The sequence below is a fragment of the Patiria miniata genome, unplaced genomic scaffold (genome assembly GCF_015706575.1).
Source record: "Patiria miniata isolate m_02_andy unplaced genomic scaffold, ASM1570657v1 HiC_scaffold_2, whole genome shotgun sequence".
Lineage (NCBI taxonomy): Eukaryota > Metazoa > Echinodermata > Asteroidea > Valvatida > Asterinidae > Patiria > Patiria miniata.
Window position 1 is genome coordinate 7,709,873 of NW_024037058.1, and position 27,352 is coordinate 7,737,224.

General features: G+C 39.5%; 2 protein-coding genes across 3 annotated transcripts; one reads left to right on the forward strand and one right to left on the reverse strand.

Annotated features, from left to right (window-relative positions):
• Positions 1-3,241: 3,241 nt before the first annotated feature.
• On the reverse strand, positions 3,242-5,684 carry LOC119726251 (electron transfer flavoprotein beta subunit lysine methyltransferase-like). 2 transcript variants are annotated; one of them, XM_038197877.1, is made up of 3 exons: positions 5,031-5,684; positions 4,384-4,514; positions 3,242-4,008 (listed from the first exon to the last, which is right to left on the reverse strand). In XM_038197877.1, the coding sequence occupies exons 1-3, from the start codon at positions 5,483-5,485 to the stop codon at positions 3,662-3,664; spliced, it is 933 nt and encodes a 310-aa protein (XP_038053805.1). In that variant the 5' UTR covers positions 5,486-5,684; the 3' UTR covers positions 3,242-3,661. The 2 variants fall into 2 exon arrangements, with proteins under 2 accessions (XP_038053805.1, XP_038053804.1); XM_038197876.1 differs by having other exon boundaries at positions 4,384-4,517.
• Positions 5,685-5,835: 151 nt separating this feature from the next.
• Positions 5,836-27,207, forward strand: LOC119726248 (switch-associated protein 70-like). The gene is made up of 11 exons (XM_038197874.1): positions 5,836-6,095; positions 13,362-13,898; positions 14,915-15,061; positions 15,547-15,673; positions 16,350-16,519; positions 16,899-17,036; positions 17,831-17,968; positions 21,028-21,194; positions 21,879-22,098; positions 22,756-22,983; positions 24,236-27,207. Exons 1-11 carry the CDS (start codon positions 6,006-6,008, stop codon positions 24,284-24,286), a joined length of 2,013 nt encoding a protein of 670 aa, XP_038053802.1. The 5' UTR covers positions 5,836-6,005; the 3' UTR covers positions 24,287-27,207.
• The last annotated feature ends 145 nt before the right edge of the window (positions 27,208-27,352 follow it).

Genomic DNA, 27,352 nt, shown 5'->3' on the forward strand with positions numbered 1-27,352 from the left:
CCTTTCCAACGGTGCGTCTTGAGACCTACCATGGAGGAAGGAACCCGTAGGAAAATTTAAATTAGTAGAATGCTGTTTTTTTTCGGAATATACAGCTGAAGCTGAGCTGAAACTTCATCAGGTTAGTTGTTCAGCACCCTTCTTTAGATGTTGAACACTTTTGATGCTTCAAACGAACAAAATCCACAAATTACAAATGATGGACTATATCTTTAAACCTCGCCCACTGCACGTTAGGCCAAAACAAAAAAAAGTCGGTCTCTGGTCAGACCAAAGTTCCAGAATTGATGTGGCGACGCGGGTTTTTTTTTGGGGGGGGGTGGCTGGCTTTTTTTCCAGGCTTGAATGGTACAGACAAGGTGGGTACTATTTTGCTTTTTGCTTTTTTGTGTCCTCATTATACATTGATGTCCTCCATAATTTGCCTTAGTGCCCTGTATCATTTGCCTTGGTGCAATTTCTCCATTCCTTGGTGCTCCTTGGTACAAAAATTTGAGGAGGTGCGGCAACAGAGGGCGCTGTTGTAGCTTCCGTGTTAATTTTAAGAAAGAAAAAAGGTTGACGCGCATGATTAAAATCGACGCAGGGTTTTGTTTGGAAGTTGTGCGAGTCAGAGAGGTGACATGAAGTTAAGCTGCATCAACCTGGTTTTTTTTTTAATCCAGCATTATAGTGGCAGTTAAGCCAATCATGACTCAGTCATAGGGCAATCACAAGTCTTAAGCCAGTCATGTCATAATAAGTCAATGATCATTAAATCATCATAGGTCTATCATAAGTCGATCATCATTGGGCAATATATAAACTTTATTGCATTGACCATTGTTTATTTTATTTATTTATTTATTTATTTATTCTCATCATGTAAAAACATGAAACTTGTCTCCTCGTTCTGCACACAAATATGATGTATAAAACACTTGTTCACGATAAATTATGCATGAAGCCTGTTTAAATATCACAGATATTAACAAGCCCCATTTTAGTATCAGAGACAACCTTTGTCGTCCATATTGCCCAGCGGAAAAAAACCTGTACATTTGTACATTTCAGTATGGATTATTTGTAAGTGCCCTTTTCACAAACTTTTTAAACCCCCACCCCCGGCAATCAAATGACCAATTGCTAAGCCTCTGATGAATGCCGATAATCCCCCGAATCGTGGACAAATAAAGGAATATCTGTTGTATGAAATTGAAATGATAGTCTGTTGATTGCTTGTCATGGTTTAAAAACGAAGTACATGTATTAATATCAAGGAAATGTTTCAAACAATTGAATAAATGCATGTATGACTTTCTGCATTCAACCCCCAAAAAATACTCGGATCGGGGCCAAAAGTTTCAAAAACATGTTTTGTATTTTAAAAACAATTAAGTCTGTTGATTGCTTGTGATGTTTTACAGACATAGTGTAAAAATCAAGAAGGATGGCAAAGCAGAAATAGTCAATAAATTACGCCATCACAAAATAATGGTGTCAGTGATTTGGGGCAACAAAGAAAGAGGGCGCCATAACAGAATAACGGTGCCGGTAAATACCACGTTAACTCAATAGAGGGCGCTATAACAAAATAACAAGTGCCAGTGACCGGTGATTGCCAAAGTTAACTACAAGAGAGGGCGCCATAATAAAATAACGGTGCCGGTGATTATGGGCAACTAAGATAGAGGGCGCCATAACAAAATATCAATACTGGTGAATACGGGCAACCAAGATAGAGGGCGCTATAACTAAATAACGGTGCCGGATTTGACGATGAGAACAACAGACTCCTTGGTTGTATTAAAGTTACCTTTTTATTACTTTTTTTCAAATATCTCCAAAAAAAAAACAAAAGAGTGTTTTTGGTGCGTAAAGTACAATGTACCTTAACGAAATATTGTTTTTCTCTCCCTAAACAGTGTCTTGTGTCGCAACACGTAGCAAAATTTGGCGATGGGCTGCAGTGGCAGTCCAAACGAACACGTCTTCACGCTATCTCAAAAATTAATTGGAGCATTGAATTGAATTTTGGCCAAATGATTGGTCATCAAAAGAAGACAAACTAGACAGAAGATTTAAACGAAATATGGTTTTTCTCTCCCTAAACAGTGTCTTGTGTCGCGACACGGAGAACAACTTGTCGATGGGCTGCAGTGGCAGTCCAAACAGAACATTTGCCTCACTTTTGCACAGGAACGATAGTGCAAGAGGACATGCTATCTCAAAAATTAATTGGAGCATTGAATTGAATTTTGGCCAGATGATTGGTCACGAAAAGAAGACAAAATATACAGAAGATTTTAACGAAATATTGTTTTTCTCTCCCTAAACAGTGTCTTGTGTCGCGACCCGTGGCAAAATTGGCGATGGGCGCAGTGGCAGTCCAAACAGAACATTTGCCTCAATTTTGCACAGGAACGATAGTCCAAGAGGACATGCTATCTCAAAAATTAATTGGAGCATTGAATTGAAATGTTGCCAGATGATTGGTCATGAAAACAAGACAAACTCTCTCTTAACAGTGTCTTGTGTCGCAACACGTAGCAATTAAAGATGGGCTGCAATGGCAGTCCAAACAGAACATTTGCCTCACTTTTGCGCAGGAACGATAGTCTACGACAACATGCTATCTCAAAAGTTAATTGGAGCATTGATTTGAATTTTCGCCAAGATTTGTCACAAAAAGAAGACAAAATAGACAGAAGATTTAAACGAAATATGGTTTTTCTCTCCCTAATTCACCGGTATTGCTTTTTGTTATGGCGCCCTCTATCTTGGTTTCCCATAATCACCGGCTGTGTTATTTTGTTATGGCGCCCTCTATTGTAGTTAACTGTGGTAATCACCAGCACCGTTATTTTGTTATGGCGCCCTCTATGTAATTAACCGTGGTAATTGGGTAATTACCGGCACCGTTATTTTGTTATGGCGCCCTCTTTTTTTAGTTGCCCGTAATCACTGGCACCGTTGTTTTGTGACGGCGCAATTTATTGACTATTTCTGCTTCACCATCCTTCTTGATTTTTACACTATGTCTGTTAAACATCACAAGAAATCAACAGACACAATTTTTTTTAAAAATACAAAACATGTTTTTGGAGCCGGCCCCCAACCGAGTATTTTGGGGGTTGAATGACAGAAAGTCATGACCTCACGCTATACATGTATTTATTTAATTGTTTGAAACATTTCCGTGATATTAATACTTTAACATAATATATTTTTAAACCATGACAAGCAATCAACAGACTATCAATTTCATACAACAGATGTTCCTTTATTTGTCCACGATCCAGGGGATTATCGACACTCGTCAGAGGCTTAACAATTCTTTTTTATTGTACAATTGTATACAGCTTTTTTTCCTCGGGGAAAAATGGGGGACAAATTTAGGTTGTCTCTGATATTAAAATGGCGCTTGTTACTTATCTGTGATATTTAAACAGGCTTCATGCATAATTCATCATGAACAATGGTCAATGCAATAAAGTTTATATATTGCCCAATGATGATCGACTTATGATAGACCTATGATGATTTAATGATGTTGACTTATGATGACGTACGTGACTGACCTAAGACTTGTGATTGCCCTATGACTGAGTCATGATTGGCTTAACTGCCACTATAATGCTGAATTAAAAAGAAAAAAAGGTTGATGCAGCTGAACTTCATGTCACCTCTCCGACTCACACAACTTCCAAACAAAACCCTGCGTCATTCCGTTGTTCTCCTGCCGACACTTCTCTGACAAATCAACCTTAAAAATGTTCACAAGTCGGCGTTTGACTGGATGGTCTTGCAAGAATATCCGCCCTGGATCACCAATCAGAACCGTTGTACCAACATCAGCCAGATGCTTCAGCCAATCAGTGACTGTGTCTGTGAAGTCCTTGTCATAGAACATGTCACCAAGGAGCACGACATCCCATTGGTTGTTTGACTGGCCAACCAGATTCCTGGAAGTGGTTGCCACGGTGACATCATTCAGCTCAGCATTGAGTTTGATGGTCTGTATTGAAACTGCAAAATGAATAAATGAATAAATGAATGAATAATCATATTCATGAGTTTATTTGATAGTAATTATTAGCTCTCATATCCCCAAGGATTAAGCGCAACATCTCATTGGTTGCTGACAAGCCAATCAGTGGTTGGCATTCCGGTCAGCATTAGGTTGAGGGCCTGTATCGAAACTGGACAATGAATGGAGTGAATCAAGTAATAAATTGATTAATGAATAAATAATTCACAGCATACATTCATTCTTTTTTTAGATAGCTCTTGTGAGGGTAGACTGGTTCCCAGTCCCTTATCATCCATCCCAAATTCATATTATAAGGGAGCGGGAGCCAGGCTATCATGAGGTAACAAGATGGTCATGAAGAGTCCGTATACCTCTGTCAATGTCGTTGGCAAGAACTGATCTGGCCCCGCTCATAGATGCTGCGATGGCACTCGCCCCACACCCACTTCCGACATCTAGGACATCCTTACCAGAGACGACACTTGGGTAGTCAAGAATGTACCTGCTTGAATTAAGATAAACAAAAAGGTCTTCTTTTTTGCATAATTGTAAAATTATGTTGGTTTATGCCTTAAAATTACAAAACCCCGCCCCAAAATAAAATTACTTTCAATTCCTAAAAACAAAAACTTTCTAAATTAATTTCTATTAATATGTAAAAATTGTCCTATTTGTGTAATGTTTGCCTTTTTTCCCCAAAACCATTCGCTTATATTTGTTTTCTCATAAAGTCCAAAGGAATTGAAAATGAAAACCCAGTTCTCAAAATTGATGATTTAAAATTGTGTTGGAACCCCCCCCCCCCTAAAAAAAACCTTAGTCTAGAACTGCTCATAATCTGATATATAAATGCGTTGGGTACATCTTAGTAAGTTTGTAAACTTGTGCATTTCTTTGTTCCGACTGTACATGATGTAGAGCTAAATTTTCCTTGATCATTTCACCCCTCTTGAACTTTGAAGTGATGTCCCTAATATTTTCTCAAAGTCTTTCGCTCAAGCTTGAATTTTTCAGGCACCTTGTAAGTGCCTGACCTCCAGGCCAATAGAATGCCCAGAATGGATCGTCAATCCCATGATGCTGTAGGATATCAGAGCTCTGCTGGGCCGGGGCATCCCACAGTGGACAGGCGGGTGTCATCAGGCGCAGCGCAATCTCCGGGGTCAGGTGACTTCGGTCGACCTCTGTGTTGTCCACGATGAACCGTTTTATGACGTCTTCGTCATTACTTACCAGCCCATTTTGGGACTGGTTACCATGGTGACAGGTTCTCCTTCCACTACTGCTCATTCTCCTTGCGGACAGTGGAGGCAAGTGGATGTGGTTGTCATGACAACTGCTGGCACAGTTGAGAAGTTGTAAATTGGCTCTTTGGATTGCAGAACAGTTCAACTTCAAATTGTGGTGGTATCTGTAAAAACTGCTTCCTAACATTGAAGTAACTCTGAGACATTTCCTGACAGTGACAGACATATTTATTGTTTACCATGCCTACCCTAGCCCGCCCTCTCCGTTCAACCCGGACCAGGATCCAGGAAGTTGAGCTCAGCGGGCACTTCCGGGTTCTGAACTTTGAGACCGTACCATTATTCAAATAGGGAAATAAATTAATAACTGGAAAAAAAATGTGTTGTAAAGAAAATATTCACCTGCTGATAGTGAGAATAATGGCACAAAAATATGGTATATACATGCTGAGAGCGTAAAACAGTTTGATAGTGATGATAAATTCAAGTTCTATGGTTGAATGAAATAAACATGGCGTTGACAATCGAATACTAGCACCCCCAAATAATAAGTTGACTCCAAGTTGGAAACAGTTGCGAAGTTTCAAGGCGTACGTGCATACAGTGACACTTGTTGAATCTAAAATCATCTAAAAAGTTTCGTAAAATGATAAATATGCAAAACAGTTGAATTTTTAAACAAAACTACTGACGTTTGTTACTCGGAGGACATTTTCCTGAGTCGGTTTACGAATTTACGAGCAGTAATGGATAAGAATGAATATGTGAAACGGTGGCTGTGGCACGCTTTCAATGGATTGGATAGCGAAGGAACGGTCGATCCGCAACAACTCAAGGTAAGGGGGCCCTCCTGAGAAAGGTTCTTGTGGTAGGGGCGGTCATGGGGGGGGGGGGGGGGGGAGGCGATCGTGAAGTGTAGGGCCGCTGTTTTGTTTTTATCAAATTAGAGTCAAAAATATTTTTATTGCTCAAAAATCACCTTTACAATCAAAAGCAGACTTTTCTTAATTCTTAATTCAAACGCAAATACAAAACCCAATTAATTAACAAATGTGTGGTAGAATAATCCCATTTTGTAAGACCAAATAACTAGTTTTATTTCGTATTACTAGCTCTGTACCAATATGTTTTTGTCATTTAACTCCTATCGTTTGTACTTGTACTTGTAATTAATTGTAACTGTAATTGTAATTGTAATTGTAATTGTTCTTTATTACAGTGGGGGTCTCCACTCGACAAGCTTATGCTTTTTGGAGACCTCCATCCAGCCATACACAATAATTCAAATGTTAAGTAATATTATTATGTACTTGTATGTGTTGGGAAAAATTAAAGATTTGATTGATTGATAATGACACCCATTTTACAATTTTGAACAGATTCTTGGGGTAGAAATCACGATTTTCCTGCGCGGTTTGTGCCTTGCGATTCAGCGTGCCGTGCGTGCTCACGGTACCTCGCGCGGTGATCGCCATCTTTATTTTCCGGTCGCGTGTTGTCGCCGCGCTGTCATCGTCATTTTACCCCCAAATTTCCCTCAAAAAATCAAAACCCTGCCCTCTATCTATGACATACCTGTTTATTGAGAATGTCGCCAACTAGTTTGGTAGGTCCAATAATTTTAAAGTGGATTTTGTTCCCTTATAGGAACCGGGCCCTACACTTCACGATCGCAGTGGGGGGGGGGGGGTGTTAAAAAATACTGGGGAAAAGTGTTGCAACCTGACGCCACTTCCGCGATTGTGTACAAAGTCTTTGGAGAGTCAAGAACATTTTTTAAGTATTTCATAACAAAATTGGAAATGTTTCTCAGTCCCAGATTCATGTCTTATCAGTTTTGCATTTATTGCAATGATCTTCATTGAAAAAATGATATAGGCCTATGAAGAAAAAAAGTGATTCGTAGCTCTGGAGGTGCTTTTTTTTAAGGGAAATTTTAAAGTCTGAAATTGCATTAGGTCTGATTCCCATCTCGTGAATACAAAGTCTCAACAACATTGAAAGCATGGAACCAGATGAAGATTCGTCACGGTCAAAATGTCTAAGTCCCAAAAAAACACTTGTGCATGTTCAGTGCAATGCTGGTAAAAGAGCTACAAAATTCGTGACCGGAGCACGTTCAAACCCAGACTGGGACCATAAGTGCTCAAAACGATGCAAAAGAAGATCAGGCCAACTTTACTCACTCTTCAACCAGCAAATTTCTCCAAAACTGTTACTGGGCAAAAGAAAAGTTCCTCAGTGTTTCACCAATCGAGTATGAAGAGTGAATTCAATTTTTAAAGGAGACTTTTCTTCAGTATTCGGCAGTGGCTTGCACAAGAGAGGGAAGTCAAGTGATTTCAAAATGAGGCTAAGACTAGACTTCTACATGTCCATCCATGGTCCAACTATTTGACAAGACTGACTTTTTAATTCATTGTCATTAGTCCGGTGCCTGACTAAGGAGAACTGTGTAGAAATAGTGACCTTGTACCAGACGTCCTTTTGGAACGTTTAGCCGACAGTTGATTGATGCAGTACTGAAGAGTTGTTGGACTGGTTGTTTATGTGCCAGTCTATTTTCTTTTCTAGAAAAGTTGTGAGTTTCCTTGACCTTTAAATTGATTGTACTGAAAATACAGACTTAAAGGGACGCTGCAGCCTGGAAGCCAATATTTTATTTACACAATAGTACAGGGTACCCATTTTTCAGGCGACTTGAATCAAGGCTCCATCCTGTAACCTTTTTACCTACGCGCGCGCGCGTATACTCGCTTCACATGTGCAAAAGTATATAATTTATGAATTGCAAGGGCTGATCGAGCACCGCCGTTGCTTAGTGGTTATGCAGGCTGGCTAGTAATTTGAGGTCCCGAGTTCGATTCCCTGCTCTCCACACTTCGGGTTTTGCTCTTTTATTCAAAAAGTCAAAGTTTTATCTTAGAAATGTTACTTTTCAGTAGGATGCTACTTGTATAGCAGCAATATTCTTTTTCTTGTCTGATCCGAGGCTCTGGAGGATTTTTTTTTTTAAGGGAAATAAAGTCCAAAATCCGTACCAAGTTGAAAAATAGTAGCCTCCACTCCAGCCTGTTTATTTTAAAAAATGTCCCAAAGGAAAGCGCACAAAGTACCCCAGATAGTTGTGTAATAAAAAATATCGCAGCCTGGAATGAGCCCAAGTGGGCTACAAAACGTGTTTTGAATGAAATGATGTTAATTGAAAAGAACATTTAAAACTAGGATATAAACAGTCACACCACTAGATAATATCCTTTAAAAACTGGGCGTTTTCGTGTTTGAATATTTTTGTAGTAAAAGTTTTTACACATTTTGTACACATTGGTGTACAGCACATGGGCAACTGAACATGTGATTCTTTTCCTGTCGAAGTCAAGTTGCTAAATTCACAGTGAATTTATTGATAAATATCTTTGTCACTATCCTATACTGTTTCCTGTTCTGTTTCCTGTCAACGTTCTAATCGCCACGGTCCTCGCAAATTACACATGTTTTTCCCACAACCAGGAACTATAGGATGTCATTTGTTGGTGGGACAAAAGATGATACGTGACCTCCTCTTTGAAACCAGCAGATTTGAAAAAAATTGGTGGGGAGACACAGTGACCGATTTATTTTGATTCGCATTGAAAATGCGTGTCAATTTAAACAAAATTTGCAGTGTGAAAGTACATGGATTTAAGGGAATAAATATCCCTCGCCTTCTGTTTGGGCCATTATCTGGAAACAGGCCCCTAGCGGGGTTTTTATGGTACTTGTTTAATACTGGCCAAACATATTTTATTCCCATTTATGTAATAATAATAATAATAATAATACCAGATTCTTACAAAGCGCACATATATCTACCAACACTTACGTAATCAAGGCGCTGGAAATTTTATTAGAGACAGGTGAATAAATTTTATGAGAAATATGAGACGCATTGTGTAGCACCTTACAAGGGTAACAAGGTGCTGCGGCGCATTAAGCAGCCACTGCCAGAAACACTGGGGCAAACCCCTTCTCTTAGCAATAAATGTTACTGGGTTCTTCAGCTTGCATTACACAACACAGGGGACCTACGGCTTAACGTCCCATCCGAAGGACGAAGCAATAATGGTCAAGTGCCTTGCTCAAGCGCAAGCACCATGTTCCCACGCTCAGGATTCGAACCCATGTACCACGGCACACGAGTTGAACACCGTAACCATTAGACCACAGCACCCCACATCTTTTCTATTATCATGGATGTACTTATTGTAAATACCTTTTGTCAAAGAGTCAAAACAAGTCAAAAATTCACAATTTTCCAACAATTTTTTCCAGCAATTTTACCTCATGTTTTGTGAAACACCCCTCTGGCCATGTCTCTGGTACTGGCATGTGCCTCGCGTGTATATTCTCCTTATAAGGCAATTGGCATGACTCGGCAGCATACTGCCAATTGCGTTTAAAATCAGCCGGTGTTTTATCAGCAGTTTAAAACCATCCACGAGACGAGCTCTCGACCAATTAGGAATGGGTAAACTGTCTTAGGTATTTATGAATACAGTAATTTGTTTTTGCTCATTAAAAATGTTAAGGATCCATGATAGTCTGCTATACAATTAACGAAAACAAAGTTGACGTGAAGAACATCCCTATTTTTATCAACAACAGCCCATTTGTACATGGCGTGTTTATATTTAATAAGGGCCCAACTTACAATCAAGTAGGATATATTTCATTATAATTTGGAAGTTACATTTTTGAATGTTTGGAAATGTTGTACATACATGTACATCACCTTTAACAAACATTCATGAATGGGATGTCTGATGCGATTGTACATTAAAAATTAACTTACATTATTACAAAATTTGACTGAGTGTGTATCTATTTGTATGTATGTTCTTTATATTATTAGCTGTTTGTCAATATTCTACAAGCGCACACGCAAATCCCTATCCGCGGCCATTTTACAAGTATTGGTTGGCACATATCAAACTTGATCGGCACTTTTAAAATATTCGAATATTTGATCAAGTCCAAGTAAGGATAATCGAAACCTCAATTACTCAAAAATGCACAGCACTATTTCATAGTAAGCAAACAATGTTGTATAGTGTACAACTTTAATGTCACCCTCTTTAATATGAGCATGTACATTTTGTAGACGGTACACACTTTTATATTTATGTACTCTGGAAATTGTGAAATAATTTTAAAATACTTCCTCTTCCTTAAGTCTGTTTAAAGTACTTCCCAGTTTTGGTCCACTGCATGCACAGTTTTGATGTAGGCCTACATTGTATGGGCATATTAGGCAATGACGTGGCGGATAACAATTGTGCAAACGCACGGTGCACAAAAGAAAGTTTGTTGGGGTAGGCTACAGGGAAAGTTCTGAACAATTGTAAATTCTTCGGATTTTTTCAACTGCGACCGTGTATGGACGTGTATTGTGAACAGCACAGATGCCCTAGCCAACACTGCATTATGGGAAAATGTCGCACTTTGGACCCTTGATTTACAGAATGGCCCATAGAAAATGCAATTTGCTTCCCTTTAAAAACATGTCTTGTTGCTAGAAATAAAACGTGTTATGTGTGCAAGTTCCTTTTTTGCTTCCGTGACAAAATTTGTAAGGTCAAATAAGTTTGTGCCCAAAATAGCAATTCATCGATCACTGCATTGTATAGTTTGGTTAGTCTAAACTCCAAAACTGGTGTTTTTTATTTCCCTAAAATGGCCAGTCCCTGACAAGCATGATAAGCTACCATACTGGATGAGGTCACTATTAACAAGATGAATCAAATCCAGTCTTTTGGGAACTTTGGCAGCGCTACCCAGAAAACATGGTCTGTAGGATTTGAAGACATGGTCTATAGGATTTGAAGACGTGGTCTATAGGATTTGAAGACGTGGTCTATAGGATTTGAAGACGTGGTCTGTAGGATTTGAAGACATGGTCTGTAGGATTTGAAGACATGGTCTGTAGGATTTGAAGACGTGGTCTATAGGATTTGAAGACGTGGTCTATAGGATTTGAAGACATGGTCTATAGGATTTGAAGACATGGTCTGTAGGATTTGAAGACATGGTCTATAGGATTTGAAAACGTGGTCTATAGGATTTGAAGACATGGTCTGTAGGATTTGAAGACATGGTCTGTAGGATTTGAAGACATGGTCTATAGGATTTGAAGACATGGTCTATAGGATTTGAAGACATGGTCTGTAGGATTTGAAGACATGGTCTATAGGATTTGAAGACATGGTCTATAGGATTTGAAGACATGGTCTATAGGATTTGAAGACATGGTCTGTAGGATTTGAAGACATGGTCTATAGGATTTGAAGACATGGTCTATAGGATTTGAAGGTTTGTATGGTGTGTTTAGTACCAGTACACGTGGACGTTTGCAGTCTTTTGGGAACTTTGGCAGTGCTACCCAGAAAACTATTGTGCATACATGTATACATGTACCTCACATGCACTGTATTCAAGAGGTGTGCTTGTCATTTTCGGGTTAGCACTGCCCAGCATTTTGTGTTTCTCTCCCAAATTTTGAGAAATGAATGCTGTTTTTCTCCTGATATCCCCCCTGTGTCTTTTAATTTGTGTTTTGGTCCTCAAACTGAGATTCAATTGGATTTCACATATTTTTGAGTTCAAATCAATAAAATTCAGTTCAGTTCAGTTCAGTTTTTTATGATAAACATTAATTTAACCCTCCTTTTGTTTTATCAGTCACAGACAGTCAAAAATTCCATCCTGTTCCCCTGCCATGCCTTTTAATACACAGACTTGTCACCAACAGTCAGATCATTTTTTTTTGTAGGCACTGTGACAGTCATATTCCATCAACAGACAAAAGTGGCAACTGGTAGGCACAGCTGTCTTATCAATCATCTACAGTCGCGGCATAGCTGTGCAAGTTAAATAAACAGTCACAGCCAGTCAATCCTGCTTTATGTAGGCTGGGAGCACTCAACCGTTAAAAACAGTCACTTGACTGATTTTGACTAAAAGTAAAAGGACAACTTTGCACAGAATGTATGTTTGCATAGGAGGGTTAATATGTGTTTGGCCCTCAAGTTAAAATTCAATCGGATATTACATGTATTTACTATTGAATTCAATAAATTCAGTTCAGTTCAGTTTTTTTATTATCAACCATAAAAAAGACATTTGGCACTTGCTGGTGAGTAAAACAAATCTTAAAATATTCACGCACATGAGTTTAGGGCAATTAAAAAAGCTACATACCGATACACATGTACAACACAATAATTTGCATTAGGACTCATTAGGCTTTAGATATTCAAAGTAATTAAAGTTGAAATAGGATAACAAAATATATTGTTAGATCAACTAAAAATAGGTCATAATATCTGTATGTAAGTGAAAGTGAAACGTAATTAAATGAACAGGAAAGTATCGATTACAATATTTAGAATCTGTGTGAATATTTTCCCCACCACTTCCCCAAAAGGAGACAGACTATAAGGGAATTTTTTTTTACAAATTTAAAATTATACATATTGTTTAATTGGTGTAAACAAATTGTGAATTGAAGAGAAGATAAAACTACTAGTACATACAGGCAAGAAAGCCCCCCCCCTCCCCATTTACGGGCCGTTTCTAAGGGCCAACTTCACAGTACTACTAGAATTTGCTTCTATTTTTAGTTATTTTGTGGCCAGCAGTATAACAATGCATGTATGTCATGGGCGTTGCTAGAGTTGGGTGTGGGGGAGGGGGTGTTGTATTTGTTAGCAAAGAAGTCATCCTGATATCCAAATTGTGTTGACAAATATGCTACAATAAATACATGTACATGTAGCTCCATATTGTCCAATAGTGTCTAATTCAGCCGCTTTGAACATTGAGGAAGTCAGATGTCGTGAAACACCCCCCCCCCCCTCCCCACACACACACTATTTTTTATATTGTAGTGGCAAGGTGATGTTACCTTTTAAATTCTTTGAAATTGAAACAAGCTTGTGTTTTTTGGTGTTGTAGTGTTTGGCCCAAATGAAACAGTAACCGTACAAATCAGAATTTTTGTTGCAAATGAGAAGTTTACAGTAGTTTTACTATTTCGCTTGATCTTTCGCTTTTGACATCTTCAGGTGCTGACGGCCCATGTCGGTGCCTCGCTCGGCTCTGAAAACAAGGGCAACATCGCCCACAAAGTCACAGAGAGGTACCGCTGCGAGAGCACCCTGGCCGTCTGTTTCAGCAACTACCTGGAGTTCCTGGACAACGAGGGCTTCCTGAACAACGACAAAGTCGACCTCAAGAAACTTGAAGAGACACTGTGGGCGCTCTGCCTGACGGACTACCAGCATCGGGATCACAAGATGGTGGCCGATCCGGAGCTACGCAAGCTCTGGCAGATTTTTAACTTCCTCGCCGAGCCGGATAGCCTGCCCGTCGCCATCGATCGGGAGGAAATGGTTCTCTTGACGGAGAAGCTGGTCCTGGCGATGGGCATGAAGTGGGACCTGTCCCGTTTCGATCACGTGACCAAGAACTTGAAAATGTTCACCTTCACCAAGATGATGGTCTGTTTCGAGTCGGCGTTCGCCCGAGACATGGATCAGATGTGCATCGCGGAGGCTGTCATGGAAGTTTATGATGAGATCATCGAAGAAGTCGAAAAGAAGGTAGGTCAGATCCTCGACTTGGATTAAACACCCCCACCACATCCCACCCTTTGCATGAAATTTTTGTTAGGGGTGGTCCTTAGTAAAAGTACAAATTGATTAGATTTTGGAAGTGATCCGGATCTGGGTTTGGATCCAGGAATTTCTTTTTAAGGATTCTTCACCATTTATGCGAGTATTTCTTTTGGGTGTACTGACAATATGGCGGGGAATTGTTTAGCCTTGGCGGAGGTGTGCACTCTCTGAGTGCTAGTTCCTGATGTTTTGAACTACAAGGACATTCCATTGACCCCCACTGTTTTGCCATACAATTCAACCAGCATTGATAACTACATGTACTGATATGATCTTTATGTACCAATAGTATCCACTTGTCTGGGTCAAGTTTCATTTGGAAATTTCACACCACAATGAAACTGAGACTTCCTTCTAGCTTTGAATATAACCACAACAGCCATTGACAATCTACACTAGATTTGTTTTGACTGTCAAGGTATATTTCTTCCTTTATTATCGACTGTAATCATTTTGTATTTTTAAACTGCTATAACTCTGCTGATCATTGTGTTTGATGTTATTTAGGCCATAAAAATGAAAAATGCTTCCGATTACATGACATTTGAAAATAGGGTACATGTAGGTACTTTAGGTAGGTAAAAAAAAATTTTGGGCCACTTTTTTTGTGTACAATCATATGGAGGCACCTGCGTGTAATCAAGGTTAAAAGGTAAAAATTGCTGGTTTGGGATGTTTTTTTCTCTGATGGCATCTAATGAAAGGCATTCACATACCAAGAAGGTGAAGAAAGTGGCCCAAACAGATTTTGACAGTCTCTACCAGCTTTGTCCTAACTTTTCAACAAAAGCTCCAAATCACACAGAACAAACACACTGTCAAGAATAAAGAAACACTCTATCATCTCATGGTATTTTTTCTCAGAGAAAAATGTTGTTTCACTGCTATAACAGCTTGAGATAATTTAATTTTGACATTTCTTTTTGGGTTTCTCCAAAAAGGGCTTTCTGCATAAGAAGGGACACGTGATGAAGAATTGGAAGGAGCGTTGGTTTGTCCTCAAGCCGCGCCATCTGACCTACTACACGAGCCGCAAGGAGAAGGACAAGAAAGGCGACATCCATATTAAGGCATCTTGGAAGGCCGAGGTAAGCCAGCGTCCAAACTACATGGCTATGGCTAGCAGTGACGCATATTTCTATGGGAATGGAATACAGCCACTTCAACAGTAGCGTATCCGGCTTTGGATGTCGGGGGGGGGGGGGGGCAACCGCATATCAGTGCCGGAATGTAGAAATGTTTGTTTTTTTTCGGACACTTGGTGTCCGTAAAATCAAGGGGGGGGGGGGGGGGCTGGTACCCATCTTCCAAATGGGGGCGCTCTTCAAAAATGATCATTATTATGCATACTGCAAATTATATACCCATTTTCACGGCGCATTGAAATGGTTTTTAAACGGGGTTTCTTTTGTGCCTGATGTCAGAACTCTCTAACCATTTTATTGAAATTATTGCTGAAAAAAAATTTGTCGGGAAAAATCCGCCGGGATGCCACTGTACTTCCATCTATTTTGAACTCTTTTTTTTTTTTTTTAGATACCTTGATGATTCGAATTTGAATTTTTTATTTTAGATCATCGACGATCAGAAAAACTACGATAACTGCTTTGCGATTTGGACAGATGACAAAAGCGACAAGGACAAGTCAAGATACGAACTGAGTGCAGCGGATCCGCGCACCCGGCAGGCTTGGATGATAGGTACAAAAATACCCTTTTTTGGGACACTGGGATTTGTCCTGAATTAGGTCGTCCAAACAATGCAATGTGCCCCCCCCCCCAGTCCGTGCCCAACTAGCAGATGTAAATTTGTAAAATGCAGTGATCCTCTGGTGGGAAGACCCAATTCTTCATCGGATTACTGAGGTCAAAGGTCGTGTAGGGGTCATTAGCGGTCATTGTTCAAATATGCTCCAAATGTCTATTTGTCGACAGAATTTAATGGATTTTTAATGTTACTGGGATGGAGTGATCCTTGGGTGGGGTTCATCACAACTCCTCCGAAATTGGAGGTCAAAGGTCATCTAGGGGTCATTTGAGGTCATTTGAGGTCGTCGTTTAAAACTGCACAAAATATTACCCTTTTTTTTTCAGAACACAAAACGTATAGGAATCGACCGTGAAAAAGGCGACACATGCGGATCACCTTGTTACAGTCTTTAATTTTTAAATTTTATAAGTGAAGAGACGTAGTAAACAGAATTTCTCTAGTGATTATACCCAGAAATTGGCACCCTGATTCATTTGAAGAATATTGCCTGTTTGCGACATTTAGCTGATTTCATTGTGACAGGTAAAAAAATTGGATGCGTTGAGTGTAAGGCACCAACTGAGTTTCAGAGTTAATGCCGGGCTTTGCTTATGTTGTGTTTGACAGCATTGAGAGGCATCATCACACGGGAACAGACCAAAGGGACAGGCCAGTACGGCAAACTGCTGGAGAGGCGGGCAAGGAGGAAGAAAGAGCGCGAAGAGGAGGAAGAGCAGAAAAGACTGATGGAAGAGGAGAAGAGAAAGAGGGAGGCGGAGCTCCGAGAAGACAGAAGGGTGGGTGTCATTTAACACGGGAACGGATGCGCATACGAGTATATAATAAAAATATGATCACATTTTAACCACTTCGCGCCAGGATTATTTTTGCCGAAAATTTGGATTTTCGCAAAAGGCAAAATTTTCCAGCCTACTTCTGATATAGCCAAATGCCACAAATACTGATTCACAAGAGTCAATTCAACAGTATTTGTAAGATGTTTCTTGCCAAAACCTCATAGCTTGCCAGGGTTGACACAGCTTGTAAAATTATTTTGGTGAAGGGCAAAAAAACAAATATTGAACTTCCATCGCCGCAACGCCAAAAAAAATCATCATACAAAAAGGAGAAAAAATTGGGAATGACTTTTCTTTTTCTGATTATCTCAACATCAAGAGGCAAGAAGAAGCCAAAGATAAAGCCGAAAGGGAGCTGGCCAAGACCAAGGCCAGGGAGGAAGAAGAGCGAAAGCGACGACAGGAAGAAGAGGAGGCGCGACAGAAAGCCGAGGCGGAGCGGGAGAAGGCCAACAAAGTAAGTTGTAAATGGAGAGGTAACTGGGTCTGTGCAGGAACATAGAGGGCGCTAGATGTATGAGGTCTCTTGAGGGGCTATTTTGCCAAATGTTGAGGGCGCTGTTTGACATACCATCAAGGCATCGTGAGGCTTTTGAAAAAAACTGATGGGGTAAAGCAGATGAAAAGAAAGAAAAGGAAAAACAAAAAAGTGAAAAAAGTTAGTGGCTCTGTGCATGAACTACTGAGGGCGCTGTTGGCTTGTCCATCTTCGGGTCGAAAGTTGCTATGAACATAGACAGGGATGTGTTACACTTGAAAATTAAAGTGACGTCATGATCACATGACACAATTTGTGTCACTCTCTAAAAGAGGGATGTAATCATGCAAAAAAGTCAAAAAGTTAGTGGCTCTGTGCATGAACTACTGAGGGCGCTGTTGGCTTGTCCATCTTCGGGTTGAAACTTGGTATGTACATAGACAGGGATGGGTTACACTTGAAAATTAAAGTGACGTCATGATCACATGACACAATTTGTGTCACTCTCTAAAAGAGGGATGTAATCATGCAAAAAAGTAAAAAAAGTTAGTGGCTCTGTGCATGAACTACTGAGGGCGCTGTTGGCTTATTCACCTTCGGATTGAAAGTTGGTATGAACATAGACAGGGATGTGTTACACTTGAAAATTAAAGTGACGTCATGATCACATAACAGAATTTGTGTCACTCTCTATTAAAAGAGGGATGTAATCATACATCACTATTGATTTGTATTATAATTTTCTTCTTCTTTTTTCCCTTTGTTGCGCTTAGGCCCTGTTGCAGTCGGAGGAAAGGCTTAAGGCCGAGGAGGAACTGAGACGCCAGAAGGAAGAGGAGGAGAGACTGAGGAGGGAGCAAGACGAGGCGGAGAGGGAACGCATCGCCAGGGAACGAGACGAAATCCGTAAGGTGAGGTTACGTATTAGGGTTTCCACAATAATGGTGTAGAATTGACTGGAACTGTGGGATTTGAGAAAGGGACACTGGAGGTTACAGCAAAGGCCAAGTTCGGGTAAGGACCATTAGTCGACTAGTGGTTGATTTGTGATGTACCTTACGCCTGCGCACTGATAGCAACGTGCGAACGTCTCTAGTCAAACGCTGGTCAAAATGTCATCCCAAACTTCTGGCTCCTGGCTCCCTGCTGTTATGAATGCGCGCGGCTATTGGTTACCAGCGATGCAACCAACCCCAGTAGGCTGGTTCCAAATAGTCGACCAGCGTAGTCAACAACCGTCGACTAGACAGAGTTCAGGCTAACTTTAGTCGAACTGTGGTTAACCAATGGTCAACTATAGTTCTTGCGCGAACTTGCTCAAAGCAAGATATTTTGTTTTGATTTTTTTCCTGTACATTTCGGAGACCTTACAGGGAATGTACAACATTTGTTTTGGTGCAATTTTCAGAAATAAATGAATTTGGAGGATTAGTATGTATAGAAAATATTGTTAAGCTGACTTGCTTCACGTTACTTATTCGGAGATGCTAAAATCCAAGAAAACCAACTATGTTCTTGTAGTCCGGTTCCCTGGCCCCACTTAAGATGAAACAGAACAATTTATAGACTTCGGGGGATTGGGAGGTCAGAGAATCAGTCCAGCAGGCTTGTACCCATTCCCAGGTGTGTAATCAATTGCAAAGGAAATGCTGAATAACTAAATATGAACAATTAGGAGCAGTTTTTGAAAAAAAAGCAGTTTTCAGCACACCAGGATCCGTGATTTTACAGGATGGTTTGAACAGTCATTCCCCAACAATCCAGGAGGATATTTTGTGATAATTTGATCTTTTCATTTTTTGATGTTTGCAAATGTTGTATCTTCCCTTTAATGATCATGTGTAAAAAAAGTATTTACGAAAATTGCATCTCATTTAAATATTCATAACCATTTAGGATTGTTAACAGCCAAAATAAACACTCTTTTCGTGGTCCTTAAGACACTTATATGTAGCATATAACACGGACTGAAATTATTGGAAAACGGCTGGATTATTTTGACCAGCCGTTTTCCCATTATTTTGTTCAGTACATAGAACAACTTAATATGAATATACCCAAGAAATTTCATGACTATACGTTAAAAGGTTCTGGAATTATGGCTATTTAATTATTCATATGTGCCAATGGTAAGTCTGCTTCAAATGTGTACATACATATATGGGAAAATAAGCTTTCAGGCCGCGTAACACCAACAATTGTATGTATTTGGTATCAAAAGATGCACAAGACTCAAGGCTAAAAAGTCCAGAAAGCTGGGTCGGGAAAACATTTTTTGCAAGGGTATCGTGGACAAATTTGAGGGGGGGGGGGGTGGATTCCCCGGCCCGTTTAGGGTTAATTCTAGTAAGCAAGGTAAAAAAACTTCAGGGTGCAAGGTGGAAGAAAATTGGAACGTACTCACAAGACTATGCAGACCACTGAACCCTTTGGTGTGAAGAGTAAAAGTACGTAGTGTCTTGCACATGAACAAGGCCAACCTAAACTAGGCTTCCACCTTCAGCCATGATACACATGTAGAAATCAAGGAACCAAAATGCACACCACCATTCACCACCATGCCCTAGTCACAAGTCCACGCCCTACTGGGCTTTCAGAGGGGTTTTATAGTGCTGGGTCAAAATATGCATAAGGAATTTCAAGATTGAGAATACTAATGCAGTGTGGCTTTCATACTTAGAGGTATTTGCATAAATTCTATCCCTAACACTGTGGGAATTAACAATGAAGGCTACAATGAGAGCTCCATCTGTGGTTTGACTGCAGCCCAAATACTATCTATTGTGGTTTGAAGTAGGTTAAGTTGGAAAAGTAACAGTAAGCTCTGAAATAGATTGCAGAGTGACTATGCATTCAGAGAAATAAGTGACTTAAGAACATGTGCAGTACATGACTACTAATTACTGTGACCAACTTAGAAAGCACTCTCTAGATAGTTTAAAGGTGCAGTTGGAAAAGCAATCACATCAGATTGTTTTACAATTTTGTAAAATTTGCCTGGGAAGTCTTCAAGTTTCATTGAGCACAATCCTCAACAATAGGGTGGGAATGTACAAGGATAAAATAGGACAAACAACTTGATATTATTATCCTGCTTTTGTGCCCCTTTTATTGTGGAAAGACCCTGATAACAATGTGTGGGAAAGCAATGCAGAATAACTGGTCCTGAGATGGACTATACCTCTTGACTTGTCATTGACTAGTGATTTGACTTATGATTGACTAGTGATTTGACTAGTGATTTGACTTGTGATTGACCAGTGATATGACTTTTAACTGACTTGTGATTGACTAGTGATTTGACTTATGATTGACTCGTGATTGGAGTGGTGATTGACCAGTGATTTGACTTGTGATTGACTAGTGATTTGACTTGTGATTGACCAGTGATTTGACTAGCGATTGACTTGTGACCGACTTGTGATTGACTAGTGATTTGACTAGTGATTTGACTTGTGATTGACTAGTGATTTCACTTGTGATTGACCATTGATATGACTTTTGACTGACTTGTGATTGACTAGTGATTTGATTTTTGACTGACTTGTACTATTCGGTTGGGATAACCCGCAAAAGCTGTTCAACTATTTTCCTTTGGGGTCCCTTGGTAGATTATGAGGAATGAAATAAGAGCTAGAAAGTTGGCAGGAAAAAGCTGGAGTAAAAATTGCAGGGCAAACCCACGGAATTGGGTAGGGACCCCCCAAAAAAGGAGCTAAACCACAGGTTTTCCGGGTCACTGTAGTAGAAGGCAAGGAAAGTACCTCTAGGCAAACCTGATTCCCCCTTGACTTGTGACCGACTTGTAATGAACTTGAGATTTGACTTGTGAGTGACTTCTGTTGGACTTCTGTTGGACTTGTGATAGACTTCTGATGGCCTTGTCCAGTGTCTTTCCAGGGTGTGGTCATAAACCTTCTATTGTTCACATGGACATGCCTTTAAATCTCATCTTGCTTGGTATCTGCAGGCTCTGAAGGAAGCAAGTGAGCGGGCGGATATGGAAGCTGGTCTTAAGGAGGCGGAGCAGAGACGTCTGGCTGAGTTGGAGGAAACTCTGAAACGTCTTCAGATGTCGCTGGATGAGGAGAAACGGTTGAGGCTGGAGCAAGAGCAAGCCAGGGAGCTCAAGCAAAGGTCAGTAATCAGAGCTGTGACTGAGGCCATCACATGGTCGTCATAAGTCATTCACAAGCCGGTCGTAATTTATCCCAAATCATCACATGTCTATCACAAGGTAGTCGGAAGCCAATCACAAGTCATAACATGTCTATCGCAGTTCAGTCACAGATTATCCCCATTCATCATGAGACTATCAGAAGACAATCACATGTCATCACAAGTCAAACACAATGGAGTACAAGTCCATCACAAGTTATCACAACTCAAAGTCAAAGTACAAGTCAGTCACAAGTCAGTCACAAATCGATCACAAGTCCAACACAAGTCAAACAAAAGTCAGTCACAAGTCAATCGCAACTCAGTCACAAGTATATCACAAGTCAAGTCACAATTTAAATTATAAGTCAGTCACAAGTCATCACAAGTCCAACACAAGTCCATCAAAAGTCCGACCCAAGTCAATCGCAAGCCGTCAGAAGTCAATCATAAGTCATCATAACGTTAATCACAAGTCAATTACAAGTTGATCACAAACCATCACAGGCCATCACAAATCATCCCAACTTTAATAAACCACAAGTCAATCAAAAGCTATCATAAATCAACCACCAGTCGTTACAAATCAATCACAAGTTGATCACAAGTCAATCACAAGCGCCTCCAACTGCGGCTTCCATCTTCTTCATTTTTTTGTTTCAGACTCCTTGACGAGGAGATGCAGAAGCGAGAGAAACTGGAGCAACTCAAGGAGGAGCAGGCCCGTCTCCTGGCCCAAGAGCAACAGCGACGGGAGGACCTAGAAATCAAGAGCGAGGAATTGAGTCAAGAATTTGTGATGCAAGAAGCGAAATTGGAGGAAGAAAGGAGCAAGCTCGCGGAGCTGGAAACCCAGCGTCACGCGGCCGACGAAAAATTGCAGGTAGTACTTTTTTTTGCAAATGGTTAGGTGATTTGTCAGCTCAAATTGTCAGCCGCTAAAATTGGCAAGTTGATATATCATCGGGATATCATAACGTTCATTGTACTAATGACATTTAAACTTCATTTTTACCTCAACATTTGACGATAAAATACTGTTTTCAAAAAGGAACAGTGTGTCAAAATTCAGGGACTAAGGAAAAAGTGACTTTTTTTTCAAATACTGCCCCCAATTTACACAATTTAGTTAGTCCACATTTGATTTGCAATCAGTTACACATCCGTGAACAGGTGCAAGCCAGCTGGTCTGGTTTCCTGACCAGACAAATCCCTGACGTCTGTAAATTGCTCCAGTTTGTGTGAAGGAGGGTCAGGGAACCAGACTACAAGAACAGCAATTTTTTTCTTGGTGTTTCCTGCAGGTTTAAAAACAAAACTTTAAGCAGGTCGGCGTAACAGTATTTGCTATAAAATACTAATCCATCCATTTCTGAAAATTGCATCAAAAGCAAATGTTGTATAGTACCTTTAACATACAATTTTATTGAGAAGTGTTTGATTGTGACCAATCAGAAGACTGAAGAGATATCATAAATGTTTAAAAATGTTGCCTGTGGTTTTTCTGAGCAAGTTCCTTTTTTGCGTTCGCTTTTCCCAGGCTGCCATGGATAAGATTGAAGAGGCAGAAAAGAAACGGAAGATCATTCAGAAGAAGAGAGACGAGCTAAGCAAGAAGAACACATCGTTGGGTCTGGCCCAAACCATCAAGCCCAAAGCCCGCCCTCTAGTGACACACAGGGGACTACCGTCATCCGCCTTCTCAAAGTTTGGGCCCGAAGCCAGTCCTCAACAGACTGACCAAGACAAACCAAAGGATGACAAGCAGGTAGGCTGATGAAAGGCCAAATAAAAAAAAAACAAGTTTAGGGTCCCCGCCTGCTTCTTTTTTGGAGGTCGCCTCCTTTTTTCTTTTTTTTTGTAAAACAACCCGAAAAAATAATGAATTTTAAACAGTGGCATAATTTTGGCCTCTTTGTCTGTTGCATCTAGCCCATGTAAAACTGGTATGTCATTCCTGAGTCCAAGTGGCGGCCATTTTGAAAAACAGCCCGGCCGGTCGTTTTGGAAAATGGGTCGGGCGGCCATTTTGGAAAAAAAAAGGGGCTCCTCCTTCCTTTTTTTCAAAAAGGCAGGACGCTAAACATGTTTATTTTTTATTAATGGCCAAATAGAAATTGAGTTTTGACGCCATCTGAAATTCAAATCACAAGTCAATTACAATACGATCCCAAGTAGAACATAAGCTGCGGAGTGTCGTGGCCTCATAGTCTGGAGCGTTAAACTCTTGGTCTCTCGGTAATTCTGCAGGTTGTGGGTTCGAGTCCAGCCTGGGGTTATGGTGCATGTGCCCTTGGGCAAGGCACTTCGTTTGTCACTTCTCCTGTGAGATGGTTACTGTGATTAATTTTAGCTGCTTTAATTTGTGCCAAAATGGCAGCATTGAGCTGTACTCTCACCAGGGAGCTGATATTGTATTTGGAATGTTTCATTGGCCCAATGAGCAGGGTAATAATGATGTAGCGCCCTGAGCACCAATATTGGTGAATACGTGTTCTTTCTAAAAATGCTCATTATTAAGTCAATCACAAATTGATCACAAGTCAATCACAAGTTGATCACAAGTCATTATAAATCGATCAAAATTCAATCAAAGAACGTGCCTTACATTTACAACGTTCGGAGGCATGGCTACTAATGTCCAAAATAAATTTTGAGCAGGAAATTTGTTTTAGAATGCCTATAACTTTGAACTTACTGTTGCACAAATGTGATGCGATCAAGCTAAATGAGTCGTTAGTCGGGAACTTTCATTTGGAGATTCAGGCCAAAATAGGGCAACTTCATCACATTACCCCATCACATCTCTTGGTGTTCCGACTTCCATAATTTTTGAACTAAAGATGGTATCAGCATGCGGTTTTCACAGCAGTAATGCTGAGATTGTGCTCTTTTCAAATCTGTAAACAAATAAAAATTGACCAGGGTCGACAGATGACTCATTTAGCTTGATCGCATCACAAATGTTGATGCATCATGTACCAAACTTTAAATTTGTGTTTATCATCTTCTTAATTTAGACTGGAGAGAACGCCATGAACAGCCAAGCAGCGGCCAACGGTCATTTATAAAAACGCAGCCTTTGCCAGACAGACTTCGAAAAAGAAGTCGGCTAGGAAATCTGTCACAAACCATTCACTATCTGCTGTGAATGAAAAATGAAAAATGTTCAAATTTTGAAGTTCACATGCAGAGTTTACTAAGCTGATTGATTTTCTTGTTCATTGATTTGTATCCGATATTAATTGAGTATGGCTCTTTTTCCTTTCTTTTGCTTATTTTTGAAATACTGCTAATTTACTTGAGGTTAATCTGATGAGAATAGATAAATTATTAAGGTTGTCCGGGATATACTGAATATTCAAATATTCGATCATCAACCGAATATTCGAATAGCCTTTTACCGATTGGAATATAAAAAAAAAGTATAGTTTGAAAGTATAGTTTCAAAATGTATAGTTTCAAAATGCTCCTAATTTAACCAGAATTAATTTCTTTAGCTAAAATTCAGACTTAATATCGCTTACATAACATACTTCAATTTGCGACGGATCAACCCACCTTGGAAATTCCTAGTTTTTGAGTAAAATCCATATATCTATTTCGTGATAACCTTGTGGAGAGGTATTCATCTATAATAATTGCCCTGTGAAGACGTATACAATCTTTTGTTCCCTATTATACCCATGTCTCCAGAGGGTACCGTGTATCAGATCAAACACACGTATGTACATGCCTGTGATGTTATTTTAATCGTAACTTTGGGCGCTTTATTGTCAAACAGTAACTTTTATTGTCGACGGCAGTTTATTGTTTCCATCCTTTTAGCAGGTTAAATCCCTTGACCCTTATAAAATGCTGCAAAACCTCCAGCAGCCCATAACATCGATTGCTGCATGCTAATTATAAACCGCACGCTTTACGTGTAACTTTTGACGGGCGCGGCATGCATTTGCAGCTGGCGTGTGTAAACTGTTAGATCGCAAGTTTCGAATATTCAAATATTCGTTAAAACTCAGTTTTGATTAATCGAATACTAAATTATTCGAAGACGGACAGCCCTAAAAGTGATTCTGCAAGTGGCATTTTCAATATTATTGATGTGCCATAACAGTCAGGGCAATATTTTATTCAGAGGGATATATTTTTTTTAAAGCTTGCTTTGTTTTAGAGTAAAAAGAATAGGCCTAAGGTTTTATTTAATGAATATGATTGAATATTATTGCTACTTTGGCACTGAAATTTCTTCGAGAAGTAGTGCAAAATCTTTTTGAAGATGGTTTGTGATTAGGGCATTGATAATGTGATAGAAATATTCATACTTGTCATTTCTAGTTTCAGGTTAGTAGTTTGTTAATCTTTTTATCAATCAGTGCCATTATATGTTGTGTCCTCGGGCAAGCCACTTCACCGTACTTGCCTCTCTCCACCCAACTTGCCTCTCCCCACCCAGGAGTATGCATGGGTACCGGTATTAGCTGGGGAGTAGCCTGTTATGGACTAGCACACAATCCAGGAGGATCGGGAATAGAAATATTCTCAGTCATTTCATGCTACTGAAACTGGAGCTAAACGCGGGCGTGATGGGCCACATTGGTTCGTGGCAGACTTTACGTACTATTTTTGAAAATCTTTTTTTATCATGACTTATTGACTAAAATAAGTGCCATTGTACAAAAAAGAATGGTTTGCCCCTTCAATCTTAAAAATAGATATTTCTGACACATATTTTCATATTTTTTTAACTATGATGTTTATTGACGATGGGAAATTCCTAAAAAAACTTTGATATTTTTGATAATGCTGAAAGACTGTTCGTGTTTGTAAATTTACAAAATCATTTACAAAATGACATTTTTTAAAAATTGAAATAGATATTACTGACATTTTCATATTTTTTAAACTATAATGTTGGAAATTTCCAGTATTTTGGACACTTGTGATAACGTTGAAAGACTTCTCATATTTGTAATGAATAAAAACTTGTTTACTCTTTTGTATGAATATTACTTTTGGAAAAACAATTTTCACTTTAAAATTTCTAAAGGTTTGCTTGAATCTTTTTATATATTTTTGCACTAATACTCAATTTATTTTGCGTTTGTGTATAGTTTTTGTAAATTTGATGGCAACAATAGGTTTTAGAATAAGGGAATAAGGTGCCGTGTTCATTTCTGAAATTCCGTGATTTGCTTTTGTTTTTGTTTTGTTTAGAAGAAATTTAAATTAGTTAACCTAGTTATTAAACTCCATGTTATCAATTTTTGATTTAGTCTTGGAAATGTATAAATTGTTTTATAAAACTTTACCATGAGGCACTTGTGTTACATAATTGTAACAAAAGTATTTTGGGAAAAGAGCAGGGGCGGAAATCACGGGGGGGGGGGGGGTATATCCCCCCACTTTTTGACCAGGGGGGATGGGCTATTGAATCCCCCCCTCACTTTTTCGTGATGAGAAAAAAATAAGTTGATTTTGAGGTAATTCAATATCCCAACGACCAAAATTTATTCAATAGCCCCGATAAGTGGTGAAACAAAGAGCAAAAGCTTTTAAAACGCGCCTATTTGATGCAAGTATATATATATTGATATACATCTATATCCTGAAGAGCGCCCCCTAGTGTAATGTGGTGTCAGGCCCCCCCCCCCTTCTTTTTGAATTTCCACTGGTTTTGGTCATCCCCCAACTCGCCGGCACAGATTTACGCCACTGGGAAAGATCAAGTCAAATTGCAAGTATTCTCTTCCATAAACCATTTAACACACTCAAAAAGATGGCAGCAAAATTTCTGTATTTCTCCAACTTCAAATATTTAATGTTGATTTTGAATTGTTTCAATCTTCTTTTCATTATGCTTGATCTTGTTTGTAGTTTATTCTTAGATTTTTATTTGAATAAATCAATTTCTTGTTTTCTTGAAAGTTCTGCCCTGATGGCTGGTCAAATATTGAAGGAAATGTTTATTAAAAAAAATGCGATATTCAAACTAGCCTTTGTGGTTTTGCGCATGTGTATGCTGTTGTTTTGTCATTAGATATTGTTTAAAACAAAAGAAATCGTTCAAATTTAGCATGATTCAGATGGGTTGAAGCCGAATCCCAAAGAACGAACCCGACGTTTGTGAAATGGCTAAA

What these genes read in the sequence shown, in the direction of transcription:
- LOC119726248 (XM_038197874.1), top strand. Translation starts at nt 6,006, where the DNA reads ATGGATAAGAATGAATATGTGAAACGGTGGCTGTGGCACGCTTTCAAT. An exon ending in AGGCATCTTGGAAGGCCGAG is followed by an intron (nt 15,062 to 15,546) that starts GTAAGCCAGCGT and finishes TTTTTATTTTAG; the next exon opens with ATCATCGACGATCAGAAAAA. An exon ending in AACCAAAGGATGACAAGCAG is followed by an intron (nt 22,984 to 24,235) that starts GTAGGCTGATGA and finishes TTCTTAATTTAG; the next exon opens with ACTGGAGAGAACGCCATGAA.
- LOC119726251 (XM_038197876.1), bottom strand. Translation starts at nt 5,485, where the DNA reads ATGTCTGTCACTGTCAGGAAATGTCTCAGAGTTACTTCAATGTTAGGA. An exon ending in GGAGGTCAGGCACTTACAAG is followed by an intron (nt 4,518 to 5,030) that starts GTGCCTGAAAAA and finishes TCTTAATTCAAG; the next exon opens with CAGGTACATTCTTGACTACC. An exon ending in TGCCAACGACATTGACAGAG is followed by an intron (nt 4,009 to 4,383) that starts GTATACGGACTC and finishes TTCATTTTGCAG; the next exon opens with TTTCAATACAGACCATCAAA.